The sequence below is a fragment of the Eleutherodactylus coqui genome, chromosome 4 (assembly GCF_035609145.1).
Source record: "Eleutherodactylus coqui strain aEleCoq1 chromosome 4, aEleCoq1.hap1, whole genome shotgun sequence".
NCBI classification, from domain to species: Eukaryota; Metazoa; Chordata; class Amphibia; order Anura; family Eleutherodactylidae; genus Eleutherodactylus; species Eleutherodactylus coqui.
This window is the reverse complement of record NC_089840.1, coordinates 292,120,965-292,141,503: the sequence shown is the minus strand read 5'-3', so window position 1 is coordinate 292,141,503 and position 20,539 is coordinate 292,120,965. Positions and strand designations below refer to the sequence as shown.

Sequence of the window (20,539 nt, the reverse complement as noted above, 5' to 3'; positions counted from 1 at the left end):
GCACCACCGGGTCGGCATCTGGCTGATTTAGTTCTAGGAAAACGGAAAGTTGGTCGGGGATTCTATCATTTGTACCGAATAGATTTAGCCAGAATGGGTGTACACGCCAGTTATGCCTATGGGCATGTATGACTGGCGTGGAGACTTCTACGAATATAGGCGAATGATCCGATATACCTCTGGTGAGGTATTTAATGTGGGTTATTGCAGTGCACAGTCTGGCGTTTCCAAGACAGTAGTCTATTCGGGATAGAGTGTTCCTGCCGATGGAGTGACACGAGTATTCTCGAGTCGCCGGTTGTCTAACTCTCCACACATCGCGCCAACCGACCTCTTGTAAGAATTGCATCAGAGGCGAGGCGCTCGTTTGGGCCCGGTGAGCTGCGGGGGTGCCTAATCTGTCCATTTGGGGGTCCAGTATCAAGTTTAAGTCGCCCATACATATTATGGAGGCGTTGGGGTACTGGGTGGCGAATTGGGCCGCCTGGTGTAGAATTGCTATGTTGGCTGGTGGGGGGAGGTATAGCCCGATTATTACGTATGGTTGGGATTCTATCCACGCCTGGATGAACAAAAATCTGCCCTCTGCGTCTCTGACTGTGCGTCCCGGTTCCCACCGCAGCCGCTTGTGAATTAGTATTGACACTCCTCTAGCATATGAAGAGTAGGTTGAGTGTATAGCCCATTGAACCCATGGTTTTTGTAGTTGTTTTGTTTTTTCAGAGATCATATGCGTCTCCTGGAGGCACACTATGTGTGGGTTGTGGTTTCTGACATATGAGAAAATCATAGAACGTTTTCTGGGGGCTCCCATTCCCCTCACGTTCCAGGAGAGTATGTTTATGTTGGCCATTTAACTCGGGTGTTTCTATAGTTATGCGGGAGAGGGTACCCCACTGAGCGGGATCGAACCCGCGCCCGGCCAGCCACCAGGTCCCCTCGAACAAGGGTCGAGGAATGCGTCCCCATGCTCCGACCAGAACAGATTCCGTATGATGCACTGCACAAACTTATCCAGAACTTAACAATTGTAATTACATCAACAGCAAATTGCCAGAGTATTACAAACATCATAACGTTTAATATTACTTGAACGTGCGTGTGATAACGGGGAAGACTGTGCACCTATAATACGATGGTAAACTGGGCACAGTCAGACAGATTTATATCTGCGTAGAGCTCTAGGCCCCCAATATCACAGGTACATTTACTTCCCTGCCCGACTATGGTATCATATGCATATTTAGACCAGAAAGCATTTTCATATAGCATACAGTAGATTCTTTCTGTAGTTTTCCCTTTTACTCGAGATCACTCCACTATAGGGAAGTGTGTAGGGAAGTGGAAGGATAGTAGTGGGGAAGAGGGGAGAACGGGGACAGACGGGGGTATACACAAGTATGTGTCCCCACTCTCTTGGGAGTCATAGGGGGATGTAATACTGACTATATTCAAGTGTCTAAGGCTCTCGCCCCCCCAGCCAACCCCCCAGAAGGCCGCCGGCACCCCGGAGCCCCAAAGGACAGAGGAGCATAGAACAGCAGCGGGGGGGGGGGGGGGGGAGAGAGCCAGACAGAAGTCAAATGCAGGTGTATACGTGTGGGTTCTCAGAAATTATGTGAAGTAGCAAATTGCCCAAGTTTAGATGTCCAAGTCCATCGCCCCCCTCCCCCCCAGGATAGACCTGTTAGAAGATCATTGGCGTCTGGGTGATCTTGGCACACGGTTGAGCCAATCCTCGGCTTCCTCTGGAGTGGAGAAGAAAGTAGCTCGTTCATTGTAGACCACACGTAGGCGAGCTGGATACATCATGGAATATGGTATAGTGGCTTCCCTCAGTCGGCGCTTGACCGCCACGAAGGATGCTCTGGTTTTCTGCAGGGCAGCCGAAAAATCTGGGAAAAGAGAGATGTTAGCGTTCTGATATTGGAGGTTCTGCGCCCGCCTTGCGGCCTGGAGGGCGATGTCTCTATCCTTGCTGCTCAGGAGTCTTGCCAGCATTGGTCTTGGGGGTGCCCCTGGAGGAAGAGGGCGACCCGGGACCCTATGGGCCCGCTCGATGGCGAAGGCCGTTGTAAATTTGGCCTCTGGCAAAAGTTCTTTCAACCAGGTTTCCATGAATGAGCAGGGATCTTGACCCTCGGCGCGTTCCGGTAGTCCTATTATCCGGAGATTGTTTCTGCGCAGTCTATTTTCCAGATCATCTGCTCGCTGGAACCAGGTGTTTGCTGCTTTGTCAAGTTCTGTGAGCTTATCTGGTATTGGAGCCATGGTGTCTTCAAGCTGTGATATACGTGTCTCGGCCTCCCCCACTCTGCTTCTAAGGTTTTGCATGTCTTGTCGTATCAAGCCTACATCTATTTTGACCTCCTCTATTTTCCCGGTTAAGGAGGTGGTACTGGTCTGTATGGCCTCTAAAAGCTGCGCTGTGACTTGCCTGAGCGTTGGTTCACTTTCTGCCTCTGGAGGTGTTGCCGAGCCTGAGGCCCCGCTTGCGTCTTCCTCTAGTCTGGGTGGTCGGCGTGGGTTTCTGTTGTTGGGTCAAGTGCGTAAGCCTTGAGGCGCTCTGTTATCGGTGGGGGAGTGTTGCGGCTCATCCTGGACGACTTGCGGTTACCCCGCCTGCGGGAGGAGGACGGCGGTGGTATGTTTGCGGTCTTTATGCGCCGAGAGAGCCGTGGAGGGCCTCCTTGCTGTTGAGGGTTTGAGATGTATGAATACGCTCCGCTGCAGCGGGGCGAGTGGCCCAGGGGATAGAAGTTGCTAGCCTGCTTGGCTTGGTTAGGTTAGTTATCGGTTAAGTGTGTTCAAGATTTACTCTTTGTCGTAGTCTGGATTGTCATTGAGAGCCTCACAAGGTTATAAGAGCGGCAGTTGTAGTGATCAGAGTTCGTATGGCTTGATTGCGTTTTTTATGCTTTGGTGGGATGCCAGTGTCTCGCAGGTCGTTTTTCGGCACCCCTTTGCAGAGGGAAACAAATGTTTACGGTTTGTTCCGCGTGCTGTTTGTCCGTTTCAAAGGCAGTGTAATTGCGGGTAGGTATTATATACAGCCTGTTGATGGTTGTCCGCACCGGACTAGAGAGTACCTGGGCACGTGGGGTGCTGTCTTGCCTCGCTGTATGGTGTCTGGCTGATGCCCTGTGTGGTCTGGCGACAGTCGCCCGTTCCGGGCTGCAGTAATATCCCAGTGGAGGGGGGTTCCACCATGCACCTTGTGGTAGAGTGGTGCAGGTTATCGGTGGATCCCTGTCATGGGGTGTCCACCCGTTTCAGGGGTGATCCCTTTATGGGGTGTTTGGCAGGCCTTCAGTATGCCTCTCACGCAGGGCTGCTGTTGGAGCTAAGGGGGAGGGGATGTATCTCTCCTGCTCTCCGGTGCTTAGGGGGAGCAGCTCAGTGGCCTCTATACTGACTCCTCACTCCTCTTTCGGTGCCCCGTCGCCTCTCACAGCGGAGGTCCTCCTGTACCGGGCTATCGAGTCTGGGGCGCAGTACTCGTCGGTCGGCGCCTGCCACTCGCCGGAGCCCCGCCCCCTTCTCTATGCCGCGGGAAGCCTCCGGGTCCTCTGGGCCGTGGCGCCGCGGTCCTCCGCCGGCTCCCCTCTCACCTCATAGCCTCCCGGGCTCTGTCTTCTGCCGCCTCACACGCCTCGCACCCCCGTCGGGTCCCTCCGACACAGCAGAGCCGCGGGATGCGCGCCGTCTCTCTCGACCGGAAGTGTCGGCGCCGGAGCCCAAGGAGCAGGCCCGAGATTGTCGTCAGCCGTTTTCCACCGCCGAATGCCCGCCAGAGCTCTCCCGATCTCTCCAGAGGTGCTCCCTGCGTCTCGGTGAGTGATTCTGGTCGTTTATGGTGTCGGGCAGTCAGGATCAGATCAGGATGATGGGGATTGCCACGGAGCTCAGGTTACTTGCGACTTCACAGCATGGCTGCTGGTCACGCCCCCCCCCCCCCCCACAGGCATTTTTACAGCATTTTGCAGGTGCTTTGAACACCCCATTAAAAATATTGCACTAAGCCTCCATTCATTTCAATGGGGTTTCTCAGATGAGCATTTTAGCACAGCTTTTTTCATAATGCGCGCCGAAACGGGCGCTGTATGTTCTATCTTCAGCATAGCAGCACATTTTTGATCCTCTACATCGCTGATTAAAGTGAATGGGGTGCGCTACAATGCCACCAGAAGGGGAAAAAACTAATAATGACGTCATCAACTTACTTTGCTGCAGTGTTACTGCACAAAAACACAGGCAAACGCTCACAAAAACGCTGTAAAACGCTGCGTTTTTCCAAATGCTTGTATCAAAGTGGCCAATGTGGATAAATGTAACGTTCTGCACATGGGCAGGAAAAACGGATGTCACCAATATACATTAAATGGAGTACTGCTAGGGAAAAGTGATATAGGGAAAGACCTGGGGGTACTAGTGGATTGTAGATTAAACTGGAGTAACCAATGCCAGACAGCTGCTGCAAAAGCTAATAAAGTCTTGGGGTGCATTAAAAGAGGTATAGGGGCGATGTACGAGAACATTATTCTTCCATTATATAAGGCACTTGTCAGGCCCCACATGGAATACTGTGTACAGTTCTGGACACCGGTGCTCAGGAAAAATGTTGCAGTGCTGGAGGGGGTTCAAAGAAGGGCAACTAAATTAGTAAACGGAATGACGGGACTGGAATACCCAGAGAGGCACCAAAACTGGGATTATTTACTCTGGACAAAAGATGGCTAAGGGGCGACCAAATAACTATGTATAAATACATGAGGGGACAATACAAGGATCTCTCCCATGATCTGTTTATACCCAGGACTGCGACGGTAACAAGAGGGCATCCGCTATGTTTAGAGGAAAGCAGGTTTCATCGCCAACACAGAAAAGGGTTCTTTAGTGTAAGAGCAGTGAGACTGTGGAACTTATTGCCTGAGGATGTGGTGATGGCAAAATCCATAGAGGAGTTTAAAAGGGGACTTGATGTCTTTCTAGAGCAGCAGGATATTACAGAATATAAATCTTAGGTTATTTGTTAATCTGGGTATACAGGCAGGTAGGAAATATTAGGGGTTGATCCAGGGATTAGTCTGATTGCCATTAGGAAGTCGGGAAGGAATTTTTCCCCCAAATGGGCTAATTGGCTTCTGCTCTTGGTATTTTTACCAACTGACCATAGAAGGTAAATGGTTTACTGAAAAAAATCTAATAAAACCTTTTTCCCCTTACACAAGGCTTTAAATATTTAAAAAATAAAAACTCTGCACATATTGAGTATTGCCACATCCATAACAACCCGTACCGTAAAAATATTACATAATTTGTCCAGCAGGGTGAATTCCGTGGAAAAAAAAAACGTAAATGCAAAAATACCAATTTTTTGTTCCTCTTGCTTCCCCAAAACAGAAATAAAACTTAAAAAGATGTATATACTTCAAAATAGTATTAGAAAAAAGTAAAACTTGATGCCCGGAAGAACTGCATCCATTCACTATCCCTATTTGAGGGAGTTCTTCTGGGCAGTGCCATGCTAGCTACATTACGGACCGCATCATTATGGGGACAGGACCTCTCCTACAGCCTCCATGAGGCTTCGGTAAAATAGTGTCTTGCACACTTCCTCACCTTCCTGGACGTATCTTCCTGGGAAGGTGGATGGGAGCCCCTAACACAGTACAGCAGTACTGAGAAACCTAGCACTAACAAACACATTTACCTGCTCCCTGTGCCTGATGAGTCCTGGGCATGGGATAGGGCTAAATGCCAGTGTCCGTCTGGTTTTCTAGTTGTGCCTGCAAGCTCCCACTTCAGTGCTCCCATGTCTTCCTGCTGTCCATGAACACTGGTGGTGTCTGAACCTTTGATAGGACCTTCCATCTAATCATAGGACCATCACACTATTTAGCCAGCAGCATGGTGGGAGGTGGAGGGGTCAGAGGATGGGCAGGTGCAATGCTATCTATCCATATCATCTTAGTTGACGCCATATGTAAAATTTGGGTTGTTTCATCAAGTCTCTTCTTCTTTTCCTCAGAAATAAAATTCAGCGCTCCTAAAAAGACAATCAGCATCCAATCCCAGCTCACCAAGCTGTCATTCAAAGACTGCAAGAAGTACTACCAGCCCGGGGCTCTGTATTCATGTAAGGTGAGTGCACAGCGGCTACAAAGAGCATATCCCACTCTAGAGGACGTATCTTGTCCTGCATTTCACAAATAACCCACTGATGTGAATGAACACTATGTAATGCTTCATTTCCCCCTATAGGAAAGCCCCAAGGAACTTAAGCATTTACTGTCCCACAGTTATAGCTGATTGGTGCGGAGCCCAGCAGAGGGCTTATTGTCAAGAGTCCTTTCTAAGACGTAGGGATTGTCTTAATATCGTGTTTGTACTTTCTTGACCACAGTTGGTTCTGGAGTCATATGACGGAAAGCGTCTTAGTGGTAAAAAGGTTCATCTCAGCTTCCCCAAGAAAGAAGGCACTGTGAAAGAAACGTACATAACAGATTCTGCAGGGGAAGTCTCATTCCAGCTCCCTACGTCTGAATGGAACAAAGCCCACATATCATTACGGGTAAGTCTAGAGCACCCACCCTAATCTATCAATCTGACAGTGGCTCACACCACACAGAAGGCTCTGCACTAGGGGCCACCTTTCTGTGACTCTACACCTTATTTCCCTACAGTTTTGTTAAAAAACAACTGCAAGTGATAAAGATAAGTTTATGGCAGATGGGAATTTTGGCAGCTTGCTTTGTTTGGACCTGCAGACATTGCTGCTATCACTGGCAGGGTGTTTGGCTTTTGGGGTGGCAGATAGTCAAGGGGACGTAATGTTTCTCCTTGTGGAGAGCACCACACAGTTGTACGGAGTCTTAGACATCGAGCAATGCTTTTGGGAAAAGTCTGTGCAAATGAGTGATAAAATAATGCATCACAGTTATAAGTCAATGTCCGACCTTCTAATAAGCTTTACAGCATGCCTAGGGTGTAAGCCAATGACTTGAATTAGGGAATGGACAAATTCCGGAGGCAAATTCATTGGCCAATGTACAAACTAATCACTCACTTTTATATTCAGCTTTCACCATCTGCTTTAGTGTGCGAGGTTGTGTGGTAAGTGTGTTTGTGCATTTAATGTGTCAGTTCTGCCTGGTTGCGAGTATCACCCTTTCATGGAGAGCAGGGCCGAGGTTCCAGTGTGGGGCAGCCTTTATAGAGGTAATCTCTCCGCTTGTTAGGTAGGACCTCACCATCTTCCCGGCAACATAGGGTCAGTTTCCCCAAACCCGTGTCTTTGGGTCACGTTCATATAGGCCCAGTGCTTGTTTGCCCACATGAACGTAACAAATGTTATGTTAGTATGCAAATGCTGTATGTTGACTGTGTTAGTATGTTGGCAAGCAGTATGTTTGGTATGTCAGCAGGGAGGGTTATGTGTATTATGTAGTATGGTAAGTTATGGAGTAGGTTCCTATGGATTATGTTGGTATGTTAGTGTGTGTGAACAGTGACAGGTCCAGTGTCTGTGCAGGTGGCCAGACATCAGGTGTGGATAGTCCTGTTCTGAGGATGTTGTGTGTAAACAGTGACAGGTCCAGTGTCTGTACAGGTGGCCAGACATCAGGTGTGGATAGTCCTGTTCTGAGGATGTTGTGTGTGGACAGTGACAGGTCCAGTGTCTGTGCAGGTGGCCAGACATCAGGAGTGGATAGTCCTGTTCTGAGCACGTTGTATGTGAACAGTGACAGGTCCAGTGTCTGTGTAGGTGGCCAGACATCAGGTGTGGATAGTCCTGTTCTGAGGATGTTGTGTGTGAACAGTGACAGGTCCAGTGTCTGTGCAGGTGGCCAGACATCATGAGTGGATAGTCCTGTTCTGCGGATGTAGTATGTGAACAGTGACAGGTCCAGTGTCTGCAGGTGGCCAGACATCAGGTGTGGATAGTCCTGTTCTGAGAATGTGTGTGAACAGTGACAGGTCCAGTGTCTGTGCAGGTGGCCAGACATCAGGTGTGGATCGTCCTGTTCTGAAGATGTTGTATGTGAACAGTGGCAGGTCCAGTGTCTGTACAGGTGGCCAGACATCAGCTGTGGATAGTCCTGTTCTGAGGATGTATGTGAACAGTGACAGGTCCAGTGTCTGTGCAGGTGGCCAGACATCAGGTGTGGATCATCCTGTTCTGAGGATGTGTGTGAACAGTGACAGGTCCAGTGTCTGTGCAGGTGGCCAGACATCAGGTGTGGATAGTCCTGTTCTGAGGATGTGTGTGAACAGTGACAGGTCCAGTGTCTGTGCAGATGGCCAGACATCAGGTGTGGATAGTCCTGTTCTGAGGATGTGTGTGAACAGTGACAGGTCCAGTGTCTGTGCAAGTGGCCAGACATCAGGTGTGGATCGTCCTGTTCTGAGGATGTTCTATGTGAACAGTGGCAGGTCCAGTGTCTGTGCAGGTGGCCAGACATCAGGTGTGGATAGTCCTGTTCAGAGGATGTAGTATGTGAACAGTGACAGGTCCAGTGTCTGTGCAGGTGGCCAGACATCAGGTATGGATAGTCCTGTTCTGAGAATGTTGTATGTGAACAGTGACAGGTCCAGTGTCTGTGCAGGTGGCCATACCTCAGGTGTGGATAGTCCTGTTCTGAGTATTTGTGGTGTGTGAACAGTGACAGGTCCAGTGTCTGTGCAGGTGGCCAGACATCAGGTGTGGATAGTCCTGTTCTGAGGATGTGTGTGAACAGTGACAGGTCCAGTGTCTGTGCAGATGGCCAGACATCAGGTGTGGATAGTCCTGTTCTGAGGATGTGTGTGAACAGTGACAGGTCCAGTGTCTGTGCAAGTGGCCAGACATCAGGTGTGGATCGTCCTGTTCTGAGGATGTTCTATGTCAATGTTCCCCAACTCCAGTCCTCAGGGACCACCAACAGGTCATGTTTTCAGGATTTCCTCAGTATTGCACAGGTGATGTAATTATTGTCCGTGCCTCAGACATTGCCACAGGTGTTCTTACCATTGGATATCCTAAAAACATGACCTGTTGGTGGTCCCTGAGGACTGGAGTTGGGGACCTCTGTTCTATGTGAACAGTGGCAGGTCCAGTGTCTGTGCAGGTGGCCAGACATCAGGTGTGGATAGTCCTGTTCAGAGGATGTAGTATGTGAACAGTGACAGGTCCAGTGTCTGTGCAGGTGGCCAGACATCAGGTGTGGATAGTCCTGTTCTGAGGATGTTGTGTGTGAACAGTGACAGGTCCAGTGTCTGTGCAGCTGACCAGACATCAGGTGTGGATAGTCCTGTTCTGAGGATGTTGTATGTGAACAGTGACAGGTCCAGTGTCTGCAGGTGACCAGACATCAGGTGTGGATTGTCCTGTTCGGAGTGTGTTGTTGTTGGATTTTGTTGGTGCTCAGATTGTTCTGTGGGTTTTAGGTCTGTTTCTTATAAATAAGTTGTATCCTTCAAGCCTTGTATCCAATCCTGTGTCTCATCCCACTAAGTTTCCGTGATGCCGATGACATCATATTTCTCTTCCTGTGTTCGGAGCTCCAATTCTCCTTGTTTGTTTCCCATGCTCTGTGCATTTGTGTAAAAACATTTAAGTTTGTGATCGGGGTCTTTTGCTCCTCTACTTTCCTGAATTTTTTTCTTTGTTCTTTCTTTCCACTTCTAATAGCGAGGTTCTCAAATGTATTAATTAGCCTTATATTTTTACCTTTCACTTCCCTTCCCATATTATTTTAGTTTAAATCCCTCCCAATGAGTGAAGCAAAGCACCTGCCACATATATACTTACCTGCCTTTGTAAGGTGCAGCCTGTCTCTAGCAAGCAGTCTATCGTACAGGTAATTAACTCCATGGTCTAGAAATCCAAATCTTTGCTGACGGCACCATTGACGTAGCCAGTTGTTCACCTCTAGAATCCTGTGCCATCTTCTTATTCCATGGCCATCCACTGGGAGGATGGATGAAAAAACTACCTGTACTCCTAGTTCCTTCACCTTCTTTCTGAGGTCTTCAAAGTCTCTGCAGATAGTTGGAAAGTCCTGATTTGTGCATCTGGAAGACAGCACCTCTCTCGTGAGGTGTCAGGTCTGCAGATAGCGGCCTCTGTTCCTCTTATAAATTGTGTGCCCGCTGGGCAGAGCTTCAGTAGACTTTGCACAAAAATGACATTGTATAGTAATAACAGACTGGTAGACATGAAAATCAAGGACTCCATTGGCAGCTATTTTTCCCTAGTGGTGATGATGGCAGAAAAAGACTTTTTGGGGCTCATTTAGCAAAACTGTTCAACAGTAAGACTGTCATTGTTGCCTATAGCCACCAATCACAGCACAGCTTTCATGTTTCCTCAGCAGTTTGAGAAATGAACACTGTGCTGATTGGTTGCTATGGGCAACAAGGATGTCTTACTGTCAGACAGTTTTGCTAAATGGAAATTAAATAGGAGGTATGAGGGACATCAGGGAGATGATAAGTAGATAAAAAGATTTTCTTGATGAAAATACAATCCAGTATTGTGGCCATATTTCCCCAGGAGAGAAACTAGGACCGCCTTATTTCATAGCATGAGTTTATCAACAAATAGACACCAACCACGGCATTTAATGGGTTTTTGTCTAGCGTGTGTTAGATTCCACGTGTCCCGGGGATCGCACAGTGATGGGACAGGATGCATTGGGTTACGGCTGACTCCCAGTTCTGAAAATATAATTTGTGTTGCACTAAAACTTCCAGATGACTCTTGATGCCAGTTTGTCTAATTCCAGTAGCGAAGTGTCCAAGACGCTCAGTCTAGGGAATGTGTCCTGTGAGGACAGGAGTAAAAACGCTACCTCCTGTGACTTGCTAACGTTACTGTCATGGGACAAAGGACATCCTGGTCTGTCACTAATGGGCAGATGGGATCAGAAGCTCTGGCTTCAGGTGTGAATTAACATACCGATGGATATTGATTGAGCTTTAGCCTTGGCAGCATGTATTCCTGAACACCCATTCACCCAGCTTCCAGAGACATGCAGACTAACTGATACCAGAGAACACTAGCTGACAAACAAAGATGGGTGAATCTCCCGATGTCACACTTCATGACAATGGCCAGCTGATTGAAGATGAAATGGGTGGCATGGTGTGGAGACTTTATTATAGTGGTGAAGATACAGTATTGATAGTACATGATGGTGTATGACATCACCAGACCGTGCGCTGACATGCCGTGTGATGCGTAATCGTATTAGATGCCTCATTGGCTTCTATTTTTGATTGCCATATGGATTATGTTCTTTTTTTATTTCAGGCCACGACTGATGAGGAAGATGAACCCTACATCTCTAACAAGGTGTCCGTCCGCTACGGCAGCGCCCGTCTCAACCTTCAAGAGCTACATGTGACAACCAAAAGCTCCTTGTCTATCCGCCCAATTACCAGCTCGGCGATCAGTGATGGGTCCGTCATCGTGACCGTGGATTTCGTCATTAAGAAAGATGACAGTGGCAACATTGAGGTTTACTTTCTGGTGAGGAGAGCTGCCACAATCGAATGAGATATATACAAGAGAGAAAATCCCATGAGTTCTGTGCGTTTGCGCGACACACAGAACTCGTGCGATGTATTAACCCACTGCTTCCAATGGGCTAATGCCCTATTTTTTGGTGATATCACAGAAAACATGCCAGTTATTTGCTGGGGGTGAATGTACACGCAAGCTTCATGCGAGAGCAAAGCAATTTAAAAAGACAATTTGTAATTTTTTTAATCGCGCATGAAAGCTGCACGCAGCGCAGTGGGGTATTCTTACTAGAACACATTGTACTCACATTGAAATTTAAGTGTGATGTTTGTCTGAGTTACTGAGACTGTTATCACCCCTGGAAATACGGCCGTAGGACTCAATCATACGAATGTATTTCTGTCAACCCAATGGATCGCTAAAGGTATCGACTTCTGTTTCAAATCAGAGGTTCAATATGAGCCGCTCGGAGAATCACCGACATGTCGCACAGCATTTGTGGAATCACAACTGAATCTGTTTATTTGCTAACAAGCACAAGTACTTCTAGTCCTCCTAGACAAAAAACATTGAAAACGAGGCCAGAAGACACCTGACCTCTACATATGTTTAGAGCCCTGTCAGCGGCTGCATGTACACAGGACGATTATCACCCACATTCACGATTTGCAGCCAGAAGTCGGGTGATAATCTCCCCTTATAGAGGAACTTTAAGTCAGATTTTCAGCCTTTGAATGTAAACAATAACAGGGCTTACCTATTAAAGGGGCTCTCCAGGACTTCTGCTATTGATCACCTGGGCATCCCCTTTAACTTTTATACAGTAGTTTTCTGCATTAAAAATCCATAAATTTTGGTGCAGATACTAAAATTGCAACTTTTGGGGCTTTGCATTGGGCCCCAACACTTTTTCAAAAACTGGGCCAAGCGTTAGGGAACTTGGCCGTATATTTACCGTAATGTACACCAGAAGCTGGCATGTATTATAGCAAAAAGCTGTGCCAACTTGGAGCTGCTGTAGGTTTCAGCCTGGTGAACAGAAGTTTAACCCCTTACATGCCACAATCAATAGCCACTGCAGCATGTAAGCAGATAACAGGGGGAGGGGCTCTGTCACCCATCAGCCCCTCACAGTGTTATTTCAAGGTACCAATAAGTTCCCACCGCAGCCAGAAGCCTAACAAAGGCTTTCACGCCTACCATGTAATTCAGTCTATTAGACCTTGCCTCCAGTAGAGTCTAGAAGGCTGATGTCAAAGGCATAGTAGAGTGCACTACATAAGTAATGCAGTGTACTATCCTAGTGAGAAAACACTCACATTTAAGACTCCTTGAGGAACTAAAAAATAGCGGTAAATAAAGTGCAATCATGTTTAACTGAAAAAAAATTCTGGTAAAAATACACATTTTTCCCAACAAAATTGATAAAATACCATTGTTTTAGTTAGTTTTTTTAAAATCCCCACCTCCTAAAGTGCTGCCTCTGATTGGCTGAGCGCTGTGACGAGTCAGGCAGCATTCAGCTGTCAATCAATTACTTTTTTATTTTTCTACAGTTATTGATTTTATTTTTTTTTTTTTTTTGGGGGGGGGGGTTATATTTCAAGCCACCGCACCCCCCGAAAATCCTTGTTGTGAAGAGTCTCCTGCCACTGCTGTCACAGTGGCAGGGAATTGCGATCCTCACCCATTGATTTCCATGGGGCTGGCGCTGCTGCCGCTGGCCCCATTGGTAACAATGGGCGAGATCACAACAAGAATGGACATGCTGCAATTTTGTTTTAATGCTGCATTGCAAGCGTTAAAACATTGCAAATGTGCATGGAGCCATTGGAAGCCCTTGGCTCCATAATTTTGCGATTTTTAAATTGTGCAATTCCCTTGCCAGTGTGAAGTCACCCTAACACATGATATGTACCCTGATGTGGGGCCAATAAAAAACCTTCATACAGCTATGGCTTCATTCCAGCCTTCATACAGCTATGGCTCCTGTAATGCAATGATAAAAATTTATCAGCCTTTAAGGTACAAAATAGGCTGGTCCCTAAGGTGTTAAGACGTGCAAGCCTCATTAGTGGAAGGAACACTGCCCACCTGCCAGTCTAAGTAAATATTTCCACTTTCAAATAACAAGCAGAGATCTGATCAAGTGCAGCATAATGTTATAGGTAGAGATGAGCGAGCACCAAAATGCTCGGGTGCTCGTTACTCGAGTCGAACTTTCTGCGATGCTTGAGGGTTCGTTTCGAGTAACGAACCCCATTGAAGTAAATGGGCGACTCAAGCATTTCTGTATATCGCCAATGCTCGCTAAGGTTTTCATTTGTGAAAATCTGGGAAATTCAAGAAAGTGATGGGAACGACACAGAAACGAATAGGGCAGGTGAGGGGCTACATGCAGGGCTGCATCTCAAGTTCCCAGGTCCCACTATTAAGCCACAATAGCGGCAAGAGTGCCCCCCCCCCCAACAATTTTTACTTCTGAAAAACCCTCATTAGCAAGGCATACCTTAGCTAGGCACCACACTACCTCCAACAAAGCACAATCACTGCCTGCATGACACTCCGCTGCCACTTCTCCTGGGTTACATGCTGCCCAACCCCCCCCCCCCCCCCCGCACGACCCAGTGTCCACAGCGCACACCAAAGTGTCCCTGTGCAGCCTTCAGCTGCCCTCATGCCACACGCTGGCCTCATAGCCACACCACCCTCATGTCTATTTATAAGTGCATCTGCCATGAGGAGGAACCGGAGGCACACACTGCAGAGTGTTGGCAGGGCCAGGCAGCGACCCTCTTTAAAAGGGGTGGGGCGATAGCCCACAATGCGGTACAAAAGCAATGAGAAATCCAATCCTGTGCCACCTCCATCAGGAGCTGCACACGTGGGCATAGCAATAGGGAACCCATGTGACACACACTATTCATTCTGTCAAGGTGTCGCATAGCTCAATTCACACTGCAAGGGAAAAGCCGTCTGCGCTCTGCCCCCTACCCAAGTCAGTCAGTGTCTTTGTGCCAGACAGGTCAAACACCGAGATGGGAGCTAAGTTTGCACCAACAGTATAGGTGGGTCCTAGGAAACCCAAGACATGAACCAAAAATTGATCTGACCGGCCAAACATGGCAGACTTGCACCGCGCCCACGACATAAGCCTCGGCCCACAGCTTCAGCAATCCTAGGCAGGAAGCGGACTTTCACTGCACCCAGGACATAGGCCTCTGCACAAACCCTCAGCAATCGCGGGCCTACAGCGGACTCCAATGCTAGCGTAGCTGTGCACGTCTCATTAGCGCTGTATTGCTCCTGTAGATTGTCCCAATGGAGTGCTCCGGATAGTAGAGTTAACGTCAGATTAAATACAGGTGGGCTTCGGCCCACACTGCATGCCCCAGTCAGACCGGGTTTTTTATAAATAGTCACAGGCAGGTACAACTCCGCAATGGGAATTCCGTGTGCACCCACAGCATGGGTGGCTCCCTGGAACCCACCGGCGGTACATAAACAAATTCCATTGCAGTGCCCAGCACAGCTGAGGTAACGTCAGATTAAATGCAGGTGGGCTTCGGCCCACACTGCATGCCCCAGTCAGACCGGGGTTTTTTATAAATAGTCACAGGCCGGTACAACTCCGCAATGGGAATTCTATGTGCACCCACAGCATGGGTGGCTCCCTGGAGCCCACCGGCGGTACATAAAGAAATCCCATTGCAGTGCCCAGTACAGCTGAGGTAACGTCAGATTAAATGCAGGTGGGCTTCAGCCCACACTGCATGCCCCAGTCAGACAGGGGTTCTTTATAACTAGACACATGCAGTTACAACTCCATGTGGACCGACAGCATAGGTGGTTCCCAGGAAGCCACCGGCGGTACATAAATAAATCCCATTGCATTGCCCAGCACAGCTGAGGTAACGTCAGATTAAATGCAGGTGGGCTTCGGCCCACACTGCATGCCCCAGTCAGACCGGGATTTTTTATAAATAGTCACAGGCAGGTACAACTCCGCAATGGGAATTCCGTGTGCACCCACAGCATGGGTGGCTCCCTGGAACCCACCGGCGGTACATAAAGAAATCCCATTGTTACCTCAGCTGTGCTGGGCACTGCAATGGAATTTCTTTATGTACCGCCAGTGGGTTCCAGGGAGCCACCCATGCTGAGGGTGCACACGGAATTCCCATTGCGGAGTTGTACCTGCCTGTGACTATTTATAAAAAACCCCGGTGCCCATCGAGCAGTGTGTACACCCAGTAATCCGTAGTGGCCAGAATGCGTGTAACGCGAGGGTCACGAGAAAGGCATCCTAACATGAAGTCAGCCATGTGTGCCAGGGTACCTGTACGCAGCACATGGCTGTCCTCACTAGGAAGATCACTTTCAGGATCCTCCTCCTCCTCCTCCTCCTCCTCCGGCCATACAAGCTGAAAGGATGACAGGCAAGCAGCATGGGTACTCTCAGCAGTGGGCCAAGCGGTCTCTTCCCCCTCCTCCTCCTCCTCCTCCTCCTCCACCTCCTCCTCCTCAACACGCTGAGATATAGCCATGAAGGTGCTCTGACTATCCAGCGACATACTGTCTTCCCCACCTCCGTTTCCGAGCGCAAAGCGTCAGCCTTTATGCTTTGCAGGGAACTTCTCAAGAGGCATAGCAGAGGAATGGTGACGCTAATGATTGCAGCATCGCCGCTCACCATCTGGGTAGACTCCTCAAAGTTTCCAAGGACCTGGCAGATGCCTGCCAACCAGGTCCACTCTTCTGTAAAGAATTGAGGAGGCTGACTCCCACTACGCCGCCCATGTTGGAGTTGGTATTCCACTATAGATCTACGCTGCTCATAGAGCCTGGCCAACATTTGGAGCGTAGAGTTCCAGCGTGTGGACACGCCGCACAGCAGTCGGTGCACTGGCAGATTAAACCGATGTTGCAGAGTCCACAGGGAGGCAGCGTCCGTCTTAGACTTGCGGAAATGTGCGCTGAGCCGGAGCACCTTTCCGAGCAGGTCTGACAAGCGTGGGTAGCTTTTCAGAAACCGCTGAACCACCAAATTAAAGACGTGGGCCAGGCATGGCATGTGCGTGAGGCTGCCGAGCTGCAGAGCCGCCACCAGGTTACGGCTGTTGTCAAACACGACCATGCCCGGTTGGAGGCTCAGCGGCGAAAGCCAGCGGTCGGTCTGCTCTGTCAGACCCTGCAGCAGTTCGTGGGCCGTGTGCCTCTTCTCTCCTAAGCTGAGTAGTTTCAGCATGCCTGCTGACGCTTGCCCACCGCTGTGCTGCCACGCCGCGCGACACCGACTGCTGGCGACGTGCTGCTGACACATCTTGATTGCGAGACAGAGGTTGCGTAGGAGGAGTAGGAGGGTGGTTTAGTGGAGGAAGCATACACCGCCACAGATACCAGCACCGAGCTGGGGCCCGCAATTCTGGGGGTGGGTAGGACGTGAGCGGTCCCAGGCTCTGACTCTGTCCCAGCCTCCACTAAATTCACCCAATGTGCCGTCAGGGAGATATAGTGGCCCTGCCCGCCTGTGCTTGTCCACGTGACCGTTGTTAAGTGGACCTTGGCAGTAACCGCGTTGGTGAGGGCGCGTACAATGTTGCGGGAGATGTGGTTGTGCAGGGCTGGGACGGCACATCGGGAAAAGTAGTGGCGACTGGGAACCGAGTAGCGCAGGGCCGCCGCCGCCATCATGTTTTTGAAAGCCTCCGTTTCCACAAGCCTATACGGCAGCATCTCCAGGCTGATCAATTTGGCTATGTGCATGTTTAACGCTTGAGCGTGTGGGTGCGTGGCAGCGTACTTGTGCTTGCGCTCAAACAGTTGCGCTAGCAACGGCTGGACGCTGCGCTGAGAGACATTGCTGGATGGGGCCGAGGACAGCGGAGGTGAAGGTGTGGGTGCAGGCCGGGAGACTGTCATGCCTGTGTCCTAAGATGGGGGTTGGATCTCAGTGGCAGGTTGGGGCACAAGGGGCGAGGCAGTGGTGCGAACCGGAGGTGGTGAACGGCCTTCGTCCCACCTTGTGGGGTGCTTGGCCATCATATGTCTGCGCATGCTGGTGGTGGTGAGGCTGGTGGTGGTGGCTCCCCGACTGATCTTGGCGCGACAAACCTTGCACACCACAGTTCGTCGGTCGTCTGCACTCTCAGTGAAAAACTGCCACACCTTTGAGCACCTCTGCCTCTGCAGGGTGGCATGGCGCGAGGGTGCGCTTTGGGAAACAGTTGGTGGATTATTCGGTCTGGCCCTGCCTCTACCCCTGGCCACCGCACTGCCTCTTCCAACCTGCCCTGCTGCTGCACTTGCCTCCCCTTCTGAAGACCTGTCCTCAGTAGGCTTAGCAAACCAGGTGGGGTCAGTCACCTCATCGTCCAGCTGCTCTTCCTCCGAATCCTCTGTGCGCTCCTCCCTCGGACTTAATGCCCTTACTACTACCTCACTGATAGACAACTGTGTCTCATCGTCATCGTCCTCCTCACCCACTGAAAGCTCTTGAGACAGTTGCCGGAAGTCCCCAGCCTCATCCCCCGGACCCCGGGAACTTTCCAAAGGTTGGGCATCGGTCACGATAAACTCCTCCGGTGGGAGAGGAACCATTGCTGCCCAATCTGGGCAGGGGCACGAGAACAGTTCCTGGGAGTCTGCCTGCTCCTCAGAATGTGTCATTTTAATGGAGTGAGGAGGCTGGGAGGAAGGAGGAGCAGCAGCCAGAGGATTCAGAGTTGCAGCAGTGAACGGTGTAGAAGACTGGGTGGTCGATAGATTGGTGGATGCACTTTCTGCCATCCATGACAGGACCTGCTCACACTGCTCAGTTTCCAGTAAAGGTCTACCGCGTGGACCCATTAATTGTGAGATGAATCTGGGGACCCCAGAAACTTGCCTCTCTCCTAATCCCGCAGCAGTCGGCTGCGATACACCTGGACCAGGAGCTCTGCCTGTGCCCACACCCTGACTTGGGCCTCCGCGTCCTCGCCAGCGTCCACGTTCTCTAAGCCTACCCCTACCCCTCAGCATGGTGTATTACGAGTAGAGCAGAAACAGAACGCTGTATTTAAATGTGCCGCTTATTGGCCTGTGGTTGGTGGCTGACTTCGCTTACGGAACGCACAGCAGAGCCAGGAAAGAATTCTGCGTAAGCCTGTAGTGAGACGTAGGTGCGTATGACTGAGCTAGTGTAATTCACAGCGCAAAACCAGTCAAGTGGCCAAAGGCCAGTGGTAGGCCTTAAGTATTTTGCTACAATTTTTTTAAATGGTGAGGTGAAAAAGCAGACAGACACCGTATGCAGCTTATACATGTATACTGTTTCCCTCTGGTGGGATGACGGCGATCATGTAACGGAGCGCACAGCAGAGCCAGGAAACAATTATGCGCAAGCCTGTAGTCAGACCTAGGAAACTGAAGACGGTCACAGGCAGGCCAAACAGTATTTTTCCCCAATTTTTTGAAAAAGCCCACTGCCTATATAGACAGTATATCTCTTTCCCTATACCACTGTCCCTGCCTCACCAGTACTGCCCCTATACTCTGTAAAATGACTGCAGACTGAGGACGCTATGGTCCGCATGCCTGAGGTGAAAAAGCAGACAGACACCGTATGCAGCGTATATATGTATACTGTTTCCCTCTGGCGGGATGACGGCGATCATGTAACGGAGTGCACAGCAGAGCCAGGAAACAATTATGCGCAAGCCTGCTGTAACGCTTAGCTGGGTATTAATTAGCGACTACTACCCCCAGCAGACACGCAGGAAACTGAAGACGGTCACAGGCAGCCCAAATATAGTATTTCCCCTTGTCATCCTGACAGCATACACATGGAGGTTGTCTGCTGAACACCTGTTGGGACAGGAAGCAGAAATACAAAAAGGCAACTCCCACCACCGGCTCACTAGTGTCTTCCTGTCCCTACAGGACAGTCCAAGCGGGCCTCCAGGTGTATGCTGGAGGTGAATGAAGAAAGAAGACTCCCATGCAGCCTGTCCGCCCGTGGGGGGACGACCCTCTGTTCGGGCTGGCAGGGCTTGCGCGGGTGAGACCCTACGAGGGGACCCTCACCCGCAGGATCTACCCAGCACTGTTCCCCCAGTGGGAAAATCCTCCCCCGGTACGCTGCCCAGTGGGGTTGTCGTACCGGTAGGAAGCAGCCCCGGTACCTGCAGGCTCGGACGCCGGTGTCTCCAGGGATCCACATCTAGAGAGGTATGCCAGCAGCGCTCGGGGCGGTCCATTCGGCGCGAGCGCGGCGCCATGTGTGTCTCCTAGGCGGCGGGTCCGGTCGGCGGTGTGCTGGTCGGCGTGCGTCCCCACAGGTGTGCTGGTCGGCGGCGTCCCAGTGTATGCGGCATATCCCCCGGGTCCGGCGCGGCGGCGTGATGTCAGCGCGACCGCGTCACGGGGGCGGGGCCTCACTTAAAGGGGGCGTGTCGGCGCCAAATTTGAAAATTTAAAAGGACTGGATTCCTCTGCATCTCTCCTGTCTGCACCTTACTGAAGATGTCAGCCAGCCAGAGAGGACACTGAAAGCAGCCTGCTGGTGAGTAGACTGCTTTGGAAGTACCGGGGAGGGAGGATTGAGACATCAGGATCTGGTGCTGGAAGTCCTTTTTGCTGTCTCCGTCTCTTAGGACAGAGATGCACAAAAGGTTAGAGAGGCCAAAAAGCGAGTGCGTAAATGTCCAGTTTGCTTGCGGCGGCTAGAGGAGGGCCACACCAAGCCACTATGCGCGGACTATACGGAGAAGGTGATCCGCGAAGAGGGCTCCTCGGGCATGTCGGACATCCGATCCATGATCCGCGAGGAGATTGAAGCCTCGCTCTCATCTCTTTCTCTGCCGCCCCCCACGAAAAGGGTAAGGCGGGCACGAATGGAAGAGTCAGACTCTGAGGAGGTCCTAGAAGATTCTCCTTCAGAATCCATGCCGCCCATGGAGGATGCAAGAAAGTAATTCTTTTCATCGGCGGACTTGGGTCAGCTGTTAACTGCAGTCCGGCGCACCATGCAGGTGGAGGAAGAGGTGCCGC

The 20,539-nt window shown here is 50.2% G+C and overlaps 2 protein-coding genes across 2 annotated transcripts in view; both read left to right on the top strand.

The window, feature by feature from the left end:
- LOC136626392 (pregnancy zone protein-like) overlaps positions 1 to 20,539 on the top strand; it is a 600,260-nt gene that overhangs the window by 151,095 nt on the left and 428,626 nt on the right. The gene's annotated exons all lie outside the window — the stretch shown is intronic.
- LOC136626788 (alpha-2-macroglobulin-like protein 1) overlaps positions 1 to 20,539 on the top strand; it is a 199,997-nt gene that overhangs the window by 50,291 nt on the left and 129,167 nt on the right. Inside the window, exons 10-12 of the mRNA XM_066601793.1 lie at positions 6,032 to 6,144; positions 6,407 to 6,574; positions 11,297 to 11,515. Coding sequence (XP_066457890.1) covers positions 6,032 to 6,144; positions 6,407 to 6,574; positions 11,297 to 11,515 — 500 coding nt within the window. The remainder of the gene's footprint in view (positions 1 to 6,031; positions 6,145 to 6,406; positions 6,575 to 11,296; positions 11,516 to 20,539) is intronic.